At 47.0% G+C, this 15,552-nt stretch overlaps 1 protein-coding gene across 5 annotated transcripts in view; it reads right to left on the bottom strand.

The window, feature by feature from the left end:
- Positions 1–3,017: 3,017 nt before the first annotated feature.
- CLCN4 (chloride voltage-gated channel 4) overlaps positions 3,018–15,552 on the bottom strand; it is an 82,468-nt gene continuing 69,933 nt past the window's right edge. For all 5 annotated transcript variants that reach the window (XM_033420208.2, XM_049704917.1, XM_049704918.1 and 2 more), the window contains 2 exons: positions 14,592–14,808; positions 3,018–7,543 (listed from right to left, as the gene is read on the bottom strand). In XM_033420208.2, the coding sequence (XP_033276099.1) occupies positions 7,453–7,543; positions 14,592–14,808 (308 nt within the window). In that variant the 3' untranslated portion in view covers positions 3,018–7,452. The remainder of the gene's footprint in view (positions 7,544–14,591; positions 14,809–15,552) is intronic.

Below are 15,552 nucleotides of genomic sequence, written 5' to 3'. Positions count from 1 at the left end.
AATCCTGTTAGTTCATCCTCCCCCTTTGGCTTTTAACTATTGTACATCATGTTGAAGGGAAATATCGAAGGCCTATGAAAGGCTGGTCTTCATGAGTTTGACTAATGAGACTTATTTCTACATTAACACCATGCCAGAGAGAGTTTTCTCTGTCTGCAAGTGCAGTGGGTATTGGGTTTTACATTGTCTGAAAACAAGCAAGTTACACACAGTCTTGTTTCAGGAATTCTTGCTCCAAAGATGAAGCTAATCAATAGCTTAGCATCATGTGTATTTATGCTTTTCTGCTCAAAAGTCAATATAAAAAAGAATATCTATGTATACGCGCGCGCGCGCGTGTGTGTGTATATATATATATACATATAAAACAATCACTTTGCTGTATGCCTGAAACTATTAAATCAACTATACTACAATTTTTTTTAAAGTCAATATAAAGCCACAGAGAAATGGAATTTCCTACCAAGTGGTTTCTTTCCTAAGAATTTCCCATGAATTTGGAGTCAGTGAGGTTTGTTTGTTTTTTGACATCCCTTAAGAGATCTGAGATTTTGTTTATTTTGTTTGCTTGGTTTCATTTTGTTTTGTGGGGGGGAATGACTGCAGGAAGAGTTGGAGAGAAAGGCAACTGGTTAGCTCAACCTCTGTTTACTTTTAGCAGTCTTATAATTAAAGTGTAATATGTCCTTTAACAACACAAAATTAATTAAAGTAACTTCCAGTTAAAGCTACTGGGAGGGCATCATAATGTGAGAAGGTGATAATATCTACCATTTGCATGGTCTATTCCATGCCAAGTGCTTTACAGTGAGTAACTCTCACAGCCATGCCTCTGGTCAAGGGCACTGGCATGCTATACAGTAATGGGGAAACCCAGGCTCTGAAAAGTGCGATCCTTTGACAATGTCACACAGCCAAGAGGCAATGAAGCTGGAATTCAAGGACAGTCCTACAGGCATCTAAGTCAGTGTGAATCCCTAGAAACTCAATGTTGAAATTCTGTCAGCATGTTGGTTCTTTCTGCTCCTCGGACACCACTAGGCCACAGAAATTTCCAGGTATGTCTTTAGTACCACGGATATGCCTATGGCTTGATCTCCATCGCCAACCCTAACAATTCCCCTGAACTCTGGACTTGAATGTCCAACAGATATCTCCAACGTAGTACTTCCACCTCAGTAAATGGCGACCTAGCTGTACCATTTCATATCCATCCCATGACAAATCTATTGGTTCTGCCTTGGAAATACACCCAGAATTCAAGAACTTCTCTGGGCAAGCCTCCATCAGAGCTCACCTATTTGCAATAGCCTCCCAGCCAGACTCCTGGTCTTGCTATACAACAGCCAAAATGGTTCGTGTACCATGCAAATCAAATCATGTCCTTCCTATGAATTCTGTATCTGTACCTGGCCCTCCATGACCCAAAGCGCCTCCTTGTGTCTCCCCTTCCCGAACAGGAAAAAGGAAACCAACTTCAAAACCCCCACTCCTTCCCCAGACACCACACAGCCTGCAGGCACTCACCCCTGGTGGCCTCCAGCTTCACCCCAAGCCTGCTTCCCCACAGGACAGTTGCTCTTGCGGGTCCCGGGGCTGGCTCCCTCCCCTGTCGGAGGGGACTCCCCTCACTGCCTCTTCTAGGTCAAAGATACGTGAGCATTCTTTGTGCTGTTTTTTTTTTTCAAATTTTCTGTAAAGTTGACAATTTCAAAATACAAAACTGGTGAGGAAGGACATAATTCAAACCCACCAGGCTAAGAACAAGGGATTTAAAAGCTGAGCCAGGGCTTCCCTGGTGGTGCAGTGGTTAAGAATCCGCCTGCCAATGCAGGGGACACGGGTTCGAGCCCTGGTTCGGGAGGATCCCACATGTCGCGGAGCAACTAAGCCCGTGCCCCACAACTACTGAGCCTGCACTCCAGAGCCCACAAGCCACAACTCCTGAAGCCTGGGCACCTAGAGCCCGTGCTCTGCAACGGGAGAAGCCGCTGCAATGAGAAGCCCGTGCACCGCAATGAAGAGTAGCCCCTGCTCGCCGCAACTAGAGAAAGCCCGCGTGCAGCAACGAAGACCCAACGTGGCCAAAAAATAAATTAATTAAATTAAAAAAAAAAAAAAAAAGGTGAGCCAAACAGAAGCCCCAATCTCACATGACAAGTACCTCCCAGTCACAAGAATCAGGTTTCAAAGGTTCCACGGGGTAGCAACAGGCTGGGAAATCGATCTCTCTTCCAATTTACAACATGCTTCTTAAGGACTCTGTGCTTGTTTCATTTTTAAAAATAGAGTTCTGGGACTTCCCTGGTGGCGCAGTGTTTAAGAATCCACCTGCCAATGCCGGGGACATGGGTTCGAGTCCTGGTCCGGAAAGATCCCACATGCTGCAGAGCAACTAAGCCCGTGTGCCACAACTACTGAGCCTGTGCTCTAGAGCCCGCGAGCCACGACTACTGAAGCCCACGCACCTAGAGCCTGTGCTCTGCAACAAGAGAAGCCACCGCAATGAGAAGCCCGCACACCGCAACAAAGAGTAGCCCCCGCTCACCGCAACTAGAGAAAAGCCCGCATGCAGCAACGAAGACCCAATGCAGCCAAAGATAAAAAATAAATAAAATAAATTTATAAAAGAAAAATAGAGTTCAAACCCTCCTACACTGTTAGTGGGAATGTAAATTGGTACAACCGCTATGGAGAACAGTATGGAGGTTCCTTAAAAAACGAAAAATAGAGCTACCATATGATCCAGCAATCCCACTCCTGGGCATATACCCTGAGAACACCATACTTTGAAAATATACATGCACCCCAATGTTCACTGAAGCACTATTTACAATAGCCAGGGCGTGGAAGCAACCTAAATGTCCATTGACAGAGGAACGGATAAAGAAGATGTGGCACATATATACAATGGAATATTAGCCATAAAAAAGAAGAAAATAATGCCATTTGCAGCAACATGGACGGACCTAGAAACGATCATACTAAGTGAAGTAAGTCAGACAAAGACAAATATGTGATATCATGCATACGTGGAATCTAATTTTAAAAAATGATACAAACGAACATATCTACAAAACAGAAACAGACTCACAGATTTCGAAAACAAACTTACAGTTACCAAAGGGGAACGGTGGGGGGAGGGATAAATTAGGAGTTTGGGATTAACATACACACACTACTATATATAAAACAGATAACCAACAAGCACCTACTGTATAGCACAGGGAACTCTTCTACTCAGTATTCTGTAATAACCTATATGGGTAAAGAATCTGAAAAAGTGAATATATGTATTACTGAATCACTTTGCTGTACACCTGAAACTAACACATTATAAATCAATTATGCTCCAATAAAATAAATAGTTCCTTTAAAAAAAACAGAGTTCGAACATGTAATGTTTAGAAAGGTGCCAACGTTTACACAGAGTGTTACAATAAATTAAAAAAAAAACCCGCATTGGGCTTCCCTGGTGGCGCAGTGGTTGAGAGTCCGCCTGCCGATGCGGAGGACACGGGTTTGTGCCCCGGTCCGGGAGGATCCCACATGCCACGGAGCCGCTGGGCCCGTGAGCCATGGCCGCTGAGCCTGCGCGTCCGGAGCCTGTGCTCCGCAACGGGAGAGGCCACAGAAGTGAGAGGCCCGCGTACCGCCAAAAAAACAAAACAAAAACAAACCGCATTGCTATGTCATCATTCCAACACCAAAAGCGAATATATCTTTTTCCCAGCACAACTAGGATGGCAAATAAATAGTTAGGACTGCGCCGGTGAAAATGGAGTCTGGTTCATGCTTCCCAACTTAGATAGACAGGCTCCCCGCTCAGGTCAACCATATTTCAAAGGTTAGAAGCTGAGTCTGATAAAACACTGCCCACGCGAAATGAAAATGAAGACATAATATAATTACTTGAAATTCAATAGTTCTCCTCCTTGGGTTTCTCACCTGTTCCAGCTCAGCATCTGAATAATAAATACAATGAATACTGAACAGATTTCGCATGTGTTGATAATTTAAAGGAACCAATTCTCACCTAAGTGAAACAAACTGCTGGAAATTTTTCAGTTTCTGTGACTTATTAGGGCCAAAAAAATATGTATTGACATGTCTTCTCCTTTATCAAGTCGTCAGGAAATGTCAAATAGAGAACTTTAAGATTGACTGGTTCTAAGGAACAGCAAACACTGAATACAGATTTGCTCCTAGCACACTTGCTTTTCCGTAAAAGCCACATGCACATCTGCATTCCCAGGGGATGCGCTGAAAAACACAAGAAATCCACATGTCACATTCGGGATGCTTTTTATTTGCCATCTGTCCTTCTGTAACACATTCCCTTAGTGATAGAAAAAGAGCAAGAAGTAGGTTGATGTACCTCATTACAGAACTCCTTTTCCATTATGTACTTATATTTATTTACATTAAAAAAACAATTCAGAAAGAATCCAGAAAGTTCAACGAATGTCTACAGCCTTTGGTTCTGGAAAATGAAACAAAAACAGTATTCTAAGAAATGTTGGTTTCACGTCCACATTCCAGATCTACTTATCTCGTTCAACAGATCACCAGGTAAAGTGGATGAAGTTCTACATTTGAATACAGCCAACACCTTCAGAATCCCCATCCACGTACTTCTATGAGAAAGTGTCACAAAGGGCCCAGCAGTGCTTTCCCCGTGAGTGTGTCTGAGGCCCGGGCCGGTGGCTACAGGTCAGGGCTCCAGGGAAGGCAGGCAATTGGCTCTGGCAGTGACGCCGCAAGCCCCCGATCCCGGCCTCAACCTGCCTGTCTGATGCTGGCCCTCTGAATCCCACGGACGTCTCCATGCTAAGCAATGGGGAGAGGACACAAGCCCCATCGGTGACCTCGGCCCAGAGTCAACTCTCCCCTCCCCTTCCCAGGCCTCAGCTGGAGGAGGGGGAATTCTGTGGTTTTACTGACCTTTGGCTGTCTGTTCACTGTTGCGTGTTCCCTTCTGAAGCTCCTTGTTTCGGCTAACAGGGTGTCCTGGATTATAAAAATCGAGGCTACGACTAAGACTCTTTCGAGAGCCTACATGGGAGTTAAGAAGGGAAGTACATTAAGACTTTTTAGGATTGAAAGTCCAGGAGAATCCAGCTTCACTCGCACTGTTCCGTGGAAACCTCAATAGCAACAAAATGTTAGGATCCGTTACTCAGTACTTAGGTGCTGTGAGTGAGACAACAAATTTCATTCTCTTATAGGACCAAAGATTACATTCTCTAGTATAGACTGACCTTTCCACACCGAAGTGCCTATCTGATATTATTTGGGAGGAGGCCAGTTAATTACAGAAACATATTTTCCATAATTTGTCAGCGTGATCTGACTTAAAACTCCTTTAAGTTTTCAGTCAGGTTAAACATATCCGTATATTTTCTTGTATCCACTAGAAGTTTCACGGAAGCCCTCTTATAGATAGGTTTTTATCCAGAATGAACATTTTTATTAGGGCTAAGAAACGATGGCATCTGACTGGGAGTTCTACGTCAAAGCCAAGAGGAGGGGTGGGGGACTATAAGGTCACAGGAGAGTGTTTGGAGGGGGTCAGTGAGAAAGAGAAGGACAATGACAGGGACACGATGACAGCGTCCAACAGAGCAGACAACACCCCCTCCCAAGGAGCAATCCCCCTTCCTTACTCAGAGAGTCTCAATCTCATTCAGCGTAATATGCCTACGTAGCTAAATATTTTCCTTCCCAGACTCACACACAGCTGGGGGCGCCATGCGACAGAAGGCTAGCCAGTGGAGGAAAGCCGAGCATCTCGGGGAAAGCTTTGCCTTCCCGACGCGGACACTGCGCCTTGTCATTTGCCTCTTCCTCCCTCTTTCTGCTTAGAAAGCAGATACCGGACCTGGCGGTTCAGTGAGCATCTTGTGACTACAAGGCAGTGACCCAAAGGAGAAAGGGTAAGGATGGTAGGAAAAAACTACCAAAGACTGTGAGTCGTCGACGATACTACGGAGACAGACAGTCCTGAGTGCCCACCTCCAGGTTTCTTATGCAGCTCTTCGTTGTGTGTTCCGTTTTCTATTACTTGCAGCCAAATGCACACCTGACACATCAATATCCAATGATGAGAATGAAAAGGATGAGGTTGACTCGGTGAAAAGGGAAGAACAAAGACGAAAGTGAACGGGCAAGGGGGATCAGTCTTACAGAGATCACCCAGTGGACCTAAGAAACACAACTTCCTTCCCACGGACAAGACAGAAGTCCTGACTAAAAGAATAAATGTATTATAACGTTCAGTTCAAAGACACCCAGTGCTCAAATTGGCTGTCTCGAATTTTACTCTGTCCTTCTGCGCTTTGATTGTTAATATGAAAGTACATGCTTACACTTTAAAGCTGAATGTTTTGCACTCTACAGAGAAGAGAATGGAACAGATTTAGAATCAACTTAGCATTTCTCTTGCAACCCATTTGGAGGAGTTCCCACAGAGAACTCGTCTGCCTCACCCTCTCGGCAGCCACATTTAATAGGATCTGAGAGGAAAAAAAAGTAGTAACACTGGGTAGCCTGTTTTGACTCTTGTATATGCTATTTGGAAATTCAGCCACTACGGCAAGCTGGCAGAATATAGGACATGGCCCTTGGAAAGCGCTAGACTGATCAATATTTAAGAATGCACAGGCAACAGCAACAAATAAATGAAGCAAATGCGATGGGGATGCAAATCAATGAGGGGTATGTATACCCTCAAAATAAGCACGAATCCCTTTTCGTGGCAGGAAACAGTGCAGCACTAAATGCTCGACAGTTCATCGCGCAGTCCCAAGATGCTGGTCTTGCATAGAGAAATGATTTCTTCATACTCAACATGGCAGGTGACCCAATGTTGGTTCAGAAAGCAATGGATAAGCAAAATAACAGGCTGAATACAGGAGCCAGCAACGGCTGGTCACGAGTGAACCCACTAGCATACTTGCAGCTTTCACTACGTTCACATTTAATTTTTCTTTTCCAACAAAGTAAGTGCAAATATCTTTAATCTGATTCAGTAACATAACAGCCAAACCTCAGGAACCAATAAATAAGGACGCTGACACGCCAATACCCCTTGGCCTTTCAGACTCAAAGCTTCACCAACACCAGCCTTCAACAGGAGGGGCAAATGTTTCTTGACTCAGCAATTGTGTTCCATGTCCTTGTACAAACCGTATCATTTACACCCACCCACGGGCCCCCACAGTAGTTACTAAACTCATAACACAGCTTGAAACTCATAAGGGGTTAAAGCTATAAAATGCCTACTCGCCAATGTATTTTTTCTAAGTTTCATTCTTCTTCCCTTCCTTTTAAACAAAGCTTTTGTTTCCGCTGCCCCCAGTGCATGACCGTTCATTAGGATGACATATCATTTGTTTATTTCTTTTCAAATGACACAGTTGTATTTTTCTCAAAGAAACTGCCATCTTGTTTCTAATTAAACATGATGGATTCAGGGTCCTGGTTTGCCATCTGGGCCATATGTCTCAGAACATCCTTTTTCGTGATGATGCCAAGAAGTCTCCTGGAGAAGAAACAAAATAGAGAAAAGAGGTCAGCCTCGCAATACCGGCTCATGCCTGTCCCTAATCCCCAGCGCCCTTTCCACCCGGGCACACGGAGAGACATTTCCCAGCCTCCCTTGCGGATGGGTGGGTCTAACTGAGTGAGCTCTGGCCAATGGCGTGTGGGTGGAGGTGAGAGATACCCCTCCCGAGTCTCCTGCACATTTCCTCTCTCCTCATCTGCCAGCCCAAGACAGAGGAGCCAGTGAAGGACTCTGAGGTCACAGAGGACTGAATCAGGAGTCACCAGATTCAAAGACCTGGGTTCTGGAATGGCTGTGTGGTGCAAAGCCCACATCTGCTGCAACTCACACTGGATGTGAGTGACGTGGGAGAAAAATTAACCTTTATTGTGTTCGGCCACTGAGATTGCAGGCTTGTTCATTACAGCAGTAAGCCTATGATGACTAATATGCTCCCCTAAATTCCAAGACTATAATCAATTAAAAAGGGCTTACAGAAGCCATTGTCAAAACGTGACCACACCGCAGAAATTCCAAGCGTGGGGCATTTTAAGCATAAGGAATTTTAAGTATAAGATAACAATTGGTTCTATTTTTATTTATTTATTTAATTTTTTGCAGTACGCGGGCCTCACACTGCTGTGGCCTCTCCCGCTGTGGAGCACAGGCTCCACACGCGCAGGCTCAGCGGCCATGGCTCACGGGCCCAGCCGCTCCGCAGCACGCGGGATCCTCCCGGACCGGGGCACGAACCCGCGTCCCCTGCATCGGCAGGCGGACTCTCAACCACTGCACCACCAGGGAAGCCCGGTTCTATTTTTAAATCTATCTTACTGGAAGGGTAAAGTTTCATCTCTGCCCATATATGTAAATTACCTGCTCTTTCATAATTCCATGGTTTTCAACTTATAAAAACGATGCCACTTCTCAGGGATCCTGGTATAGAGACACCTATACTGTATACTGCCCAACTCCAGGGAGCACCACTGACAAACTCGACAACGTAAACAGTGCCCCTGGATCATGCCTCACTCTCGATTTTATTAAATACTTAAATAACCACCTGCTGGGGTCAAATCATGCCCCCTGGGGAAAGTGAAAGGTTTGAAAGAAGGGGATGTTTGCAAGTTCTTCAGAGAAAAGAAGTTCCATTGCCAAATTAGTTTGCAAAACGCTGCTCACCATGTCTCCATCATCCCCAGGAAGAGGAGAATAGAGAAGTAAAGGACGGCAGTCTCACCCTGGAATACTGTACGGCTATTGAAATGACAGGTTTCTACTCTGTATCTGGGTAAAATGATGATACACCAAAAAAATCAGAAAACACAACTGTAATACACTGTCATTTATTTAATTGAAGCCAAACTATGAAACTCATCTCTTACTAACAGGAAGTGAACATGAAGAGGGGCCGCAAGTACCTGGAGCAGTACTCCAGTCAGTGACAGCTGGTGAAAGGGACACTGGTTAGTGAAACTGTCAGCTAGAATTCTCACTTCCTTGTCCCTGACCACACTGGACCTTAACCTTGAAAAAGCGATCGATTTCTTGTGTTAGTTTCCCCATCTATCACACCGGGGGAGACAGCAGATACTACCTCTGCCCCTCCATCTTATAGGAACATCTTCAGGTGATAGGAAAATAGCAAAAAGGGCCTTTAAAAGCATGCTAAACAAAAAGAATAATGACAATACAGATGACAAAACACTGAAAGAAAGCACCATGACTAACATGATAATCAAAAAAAAAAAAAAAAAAAGATGGGGAAAAAATGTAGCAAGCACAAAAGAATTAGAAAATCAACATTTTGCAACCCCCAATGTAATCATTAGTTTAGCCAATAATTATCGATGGATTCCAAAACCATCAGGTAAATGGTTGCTGGAAAACAGAAAATTCACATGGTCTCAAAGTATCCCTCCACAGATTACGTACAAAGAGAAAAATGTCCCCTTACTACAGAGGGCTCTGGCCATCCCCACCTCATCCCAGTGATGGAGCTTATCACCAACAAAGTCAGAAAAGCTGACATTATGACATCATCTACACTGGAACACTGCCCGAAACTCGAAACTACTTAAACCAAATCAAACCATGAGGAAGCAATCAATCAAATTCAGAATGTGGGACTACTGGTCTGGATTCTTAAAAAAAAAAAAAAAATCTATGTCATAAATATCAAACAAAAAAGGCAGGGAGCCGTTCTAGATAAAAAACAAAAGAGAAAAAACAACCAAATGCGATGTCTGAACCTTGAAGGAACTCTGGATTGAAATTTGATATGAACTAGGTATTGAGTGACATATTGAGTTACCATTAATTTTGTGTAATTATGGCTCAGTGGTTATGTAAAAGAATGTCCTTAGTCTTAGAAGATGTATGTGTCATACATAATTGGCAAAACTTGGAAGCAACCAAGATGTCCTTCAGTAGGTGAGTGAATATACAAACTGGTCCATCCAGACAATGGAATATTACTCGGCTCTAAAAAGAAATGAGCCATCAGGCCAGGAAAAGGTGTGGAGGAGCCATCTGAGAAGGCTACACACTGTGTGATTCCAACTCTAAGACATTCTGGAAAAGGCAAAATGATGGAGACAGTAAGAGGATCAGTGGTTGCCAGGAGGTGACGGGAGGGAGGGATGAAAAGGCAGAGCACAGAGGACTCTAAGGGCTGTGAAACTATTCCTGATGATACTACAATGGTGGATACATGTCATTATACATTTGTCCAAACCCACAGGACGTACAACACCAAGAGCGAATCCTAATGTAAACAATGGATCGTAGTTAATAATAACATCTCAATACTGGCTCATCAACGGCAACAAATATAACACACAAATGCAAGACTTGACAGTAAGGGCAACAGAGAGAGGACCAGAGAGGGAACTCTGTACATTCTGCTCAATTATGCTGTAAGCCTTAAACTGCTTGAAAAATAAAGTCTATTAATTCAAGAACACAAAATTCTTAGGGGGAAGAAAGCGGTTGCCTGAAAGGGGGTGGGTGGCGAAGGAGGACAGAGCCAGGAATTGTTCCTTCCAGCTGTTTAGAGCTACTTGACTTTAACAGTGCTCATAGATCACTTCAAACACATTTCTAAAATTTATAAAAATACAGTAAAATCGAAGATGCCCCATAAAACAAGATGCTATTATACTAAACCTGCCAAGCTGAGTCTGTGTCCTGACAGAGTTAGCTTGGTCTGCTGTAACAAGGCACCATACACTAGGTAGGTGGCTTAACAACAGAAATGTATGTTCTCCCAGTTCTGGAGGCTGGAAGGCCAAGATCAAGGTGCTGGCAGGTTTGGTTTCTCCAGAGTCCTCTCTCCTGGGCTTGCAGACACCACCCTTTTGCTGTGTCCTCACATGGCCTTTTTCTCTGTGCAAGCATCCCTGGTGTCTCCTCTTTTTCTTCCTTTTTTTTTTTGCGGTACGCGGGCCTCTCGCTGTTGCGGCCTCTCCCGCTGCGGAGCACAGGCTCCGGACACGCAGGCTCAGTGGCCATGGCTCACGGGCCCAGCCACTCCGCGGCATGTGGGACCTTCCCAGACCGGGGCATGAACCCGTGTCCCCTGCATCGGCAGGCGGACTCTCAACCACTGCACCACCAGGGAAGCCCCTCCTCTTCATTTAAGGACACCAGTCCTATCAGATTAGGGCCCCACTTTTATGACCTCATTTAACCTTAACTATCTCCTTAAAGACCCCATCTCCAAAGACAGTCATATTGGAGGCTGGAGCTTCAACATATGAATTCGGGGATGGGGCGGGGGGCACACAGTTCAGTCCATAACGGTCCTTCAACTCCCTTTAAAATCAAAAAGGAATAGTTAGAAGGCAAGCAGCTTACGCTTGTAATACACCACTAAGAAAGCTGCGATCATCAGAGAAGTGGCAGCACGTGAAAAGGTGAAGCACCTTCTCATCCGCGGTGGGAGGAGTTCCGTGGCTGGCGGCCACCAACTGGCAGACACTCCCTCAGCGTAAAAGGCTCTTTTGTTCTTGCGGACATTTCTTTTCTACTTGAAAGCCTGGCTGAGGACACTGCCCTCCAGAACACCTGGGGAACACCACTCAAATTGGATGACGTCCATGTTCCTTGGTAGATGACAAGCTCCTTGATTTTTTTTTGAAAGCCTTTTTGAGCTTCCTCCAGTTCTCCCCTCACATAGACGCTCAGTAAGATGCTGATGAAACCAATGCCGCTTTGAGAAAAAACGACTTGTTAACACACACAGACACCCTCCCATATCTATAAAGCCTGGGTTTTGTTCCCTTACAGTCATCCTGGACATAATAGCAAAAGGTCAGGCACATGCAGTCCTGACAACCCCGTCTTAAAGCTTGGTAACTATGTCTGAAAGTCAAGCTGGTTATAATGGCTCTGGGGAAACATGAATTCAGGAGCTGCCTTGGGTTCTGGCATAAATTGTGCCTGGCCTGCGACAATAAGTATCAGAAAAGAAGAAAGTTGAACATCCTCCCAAAAGGAGGCAGCATTAAATCCAGCGGGGTTTGTTAGTGGTATGAGATGTCCTACTTGATATAAATCAAGTGTTTAAACTTCCAGCCCCTTTGGGTAGCAGTTCAAGTGAACCTGTGGAATGATAAACAGTCCACCTATGACCATGAACATAATTCACATTAGAGCAGCTGGGCTCCTGTGAGAAGGCCACGCCCCAAGGCCCACCTAGCAGGGCTTGGTGGAAGCTGACACCATCTCCCCTGCTCGCCTTTTCTGTCTAGATCCTCTGTGGAGAAAATCCCAAATTCACTCTTGGCCACTGGAGGCTTCCTAGACTCTGGCCTTAGGGAGACAAAGACTTCCCTGGCTCCTGGTCTGCTTTTAGGATCACCTGGGAGCCCAGGCCCTGAGAAATCCTGCAGACAACGCGAGTCAAGGGTACGAGCTCAAGTGCTCGGCCTAGAGCAGGGAAGGCACATGGCGACGGAATACATCAAAAACGCGAGCTGGCTTGAGCCGTGCCTGCCCTGGCTCAAAGCCCGAGAAGATGAAAGGCCCCGCAAACAAGGATCTCTTGCCAGCACTAATGTATCAGCATCTGTGTTTGTTTAAAATACGTAGAGCGAGAGAGAGGGTGCGATTGTTTTCTCGCAGAACATTCGGAGCCAATTTCGACACCCAGATCTTCACAGGAAAACCTCACGGGGCTCCGTGAGGTGTGAGCGGGCGTTGAGGGCAGCATTTCCTGCCAGAACTGGAGATTCCAATGATAACTGACATTGGATTATTATTTTAAAGGAAAAGAGAAACTGCTATACACTTGAGACGACACGGCTGATCACGGTGGTATTTCTGCCGAGCGCTGGAAATTCAGGTTCATCGGTGGGCTTCAGCAGTTTGCAAAGTGGGGACCCCAACCAGCAGCAACCTCCGGGAGCTGGTTAGAAATACACATTCTCGGGCCCCCTCCCAGGTCGGAGGGGTCAGTAGCTGCAGGGGGGCCCGGCACTCTGGGTTTAACCTAGAGGTTTACTCCTCCGGGGGATTCTGACGCCTGCTCAAGTTTGAGAACCACTGACTTCCTTTAAAAACCACCAGCAGAGGGCTTCCCTGGTGGCGCAGTGGTTGAGAGTCCGCCTGCCGATGCAGGGGACACGGGTTCGTGCCCCGGTCCGGGAAGATCCCACCTGCCGTGGAGTGGCTGGGCCCATGAGCCATGGCCGCTGAGCCTGTGCGTCCAGAGCCTGTGCTCCGCAACGGGAGAGGTCACAGCAGTGAGAGGCCTGTATACCGCAAAAAAAAAAAAAAAAAAACCACCAGCAGAAATGACCTCTAGCCTCAAACACTTATTTATTTGTTCCTTATTGATTGCCCCTCTCCATGTGCAAGACACACCCCAGCTGCAGTCAGAGCTAAGAAGGACACTCGTCCCATCGGCCGAGATTTCTCTGGGTCAAATGCAAATTCAGCTCCTTGCAGAGCCATGAGCAGGGCGGCAGGAGGAAAGCCTGGCACCGATGTCTCCACAGCCCATACCCCACCTCCCAGCCCCCAGCCCATAAAGGAATCAACTGGGCAGAGAATCCTAGGTTCCGCGCTACCTGGACCCAGCCAATCTCTCGCTCCACCCAAGCTTCTGAGGCCCTGGAATTTAGGGAGAGCCCCTGAGCCCAAGCACAGCCCACGGAGCACTGCACCTCTTACATCATCACGAACCTTTGCTCTCTGCAGTGCTGGTTTCCTGGTTCGTGATAACACAGAGCGAAAGCAATATGGCTGCGGCGGAGACGATGCCATGGGCCACCAAATCTCTCGGCTCTGCGATAACGTTTGAACACGTGAAGTTGTTTCGAACCGACCGATGTATTAGGGAGTAATTTGAGCATACTGTGAACCTCACGTTTGCTTATGGGTGATTTCATCCACAGGAAAGTCCAGGAGGACAGAGAAAGATGCCCCGGCCGGGAGCACCCAGGGGCATGGGAATACTCAGCCGCAGCCCTCGCGATGCCCGCTTCCACAAGCCAACTGCGGGGCCTTCTCAAGGTGAAGGGACAATAAACGGCCTTTCTGATACACTTCTCAACCATTTAATGTGTGTAAATGTCTGACCGCTTTTATGAGATTGCCATCTCTGTTTTTTTTGATCTGTCACTGACGAAGTGTTCGAGCGTCGTGCGCCTAACCCTATTTTTCTCATCAGCCCTGAGATCCTTGTTGCTCGTTTCTGCAGAGCACCGTGATGTGGAGGAAAGTGTCGTCACATCGCAACGTCACAGCAGGACAGACCGAACCTTCTCCCAGAGCCAGGACCACTGCGGGTGGCGGGGGAGCCACAGCCCCTCCCCGTGGGCTTCTCCCCTCGGACTCCACCTTCAACCTCAGGGCAGAGACAGGAGCCCCACCTGGAAGCCTGAGTCCCAAGCTCGCTGGCAACTCCTCCTCCTGGGCTCACCTACGGACATCTCTTCCGAGCACTGCCACCCACCCCCCTGCCCCGGTCCCCGCCACTCCCCCAAGGGCTGAGCCCGCGTCCCCTTCATCTTGTTCCCCCCAGGGTCCCGCCACTCACCCGCTCCGCGTCACCAGGCACTGGCGGAGCCCCAGCTTCCGGAAGATGTCCACCACCGTCTCCATGGGGGTGTGGTCCGTGACGGTGAAAGGGCTGAGGTTCAGGACGCGCCGCAGCTTCAGGGGCTGCGGGCTGTTGGCTGGCAGCTCAGGGGGCTCCTCGGTGAAGTACATGACCGAGTCGCTCACGATGCCCTCCTGCCTCTGTCTGGCGTTCTCTGCAATGGGCGAGCAGGACGGTGAGCCTCACGAGACTCCCTTGCGGAGTCCCTTCCCCCACCCCATCCCACCCCATCCCACCCCATCCCACAGCAACACGCGACTTCCCTCCCCCAGCAGCCTAGAATCCCACAGAGGAGGGGCGCGGAAGGCAGACTCTACATTCTTAACGAGGAGCTTCAGCCAAACATCTGTGAAACTGGCATCTCTCTCTCTCAAGCTAATGCTGCGCGAGACCCCCCTGCTGTGACCTGATCATTCACTGCCAAAGTCTTGCAACGCGGGCCTGACCAGGCTACTTCCTTTAGCGAATGCACTGCTTCTGCCTGGAGGCCAGGGCGCCCAGCTGGCCCAGGGCCTGCCACCCTTGCTTTCCTGACACACCTTCACCTCATCAGGGGCTGAGGTTTGACGTGAAAAGAAACCTCACTTAGCTGCCCAATGACCTTAATACATGGTTTGCTTTTTTTTTTTTAAACAAACTAACGTATAACTGGCCCAGATGGCATTATAAATCCTGAAAGGAACAAGAAACCAAGAGGACCATCCTAGGCTCACAGCCCAGAAACGCAGTTCAGTCTAACTATGACCCTTGGGACCAAAGAAATAACCCTAGAAAAGCTGCATTCCCCCCACCCCTTGGATCGCCTCTCTTAAATATGGGCCATTTGGTGGATTTCTCAAAGAAAGATAGTAAAACTGTTATGGTAACAATTAGCCTATTTCTATCTGTAGGCGGGCCC

The sequence above is a fragment of the Orcinus orca genome, chromosome X, assembly GCF_937001465.1.
Source record: "Orcinus orca chromosome X, mOrcOrc1.1, whole genome shotgun sequence".
In the NCBI taxonomy this organism is placed as follows: Eukaryota; Metazoa; Chordata; class Mammalia; order Artiodactyla; family Delphinidae; genus Orcinus; species Orcinus orca.
The sequence above is the reverse complement of the archived record's forward strand: the minus strand, read 5'-3'. Positions and strand labels throughout refer to the sequence as shown.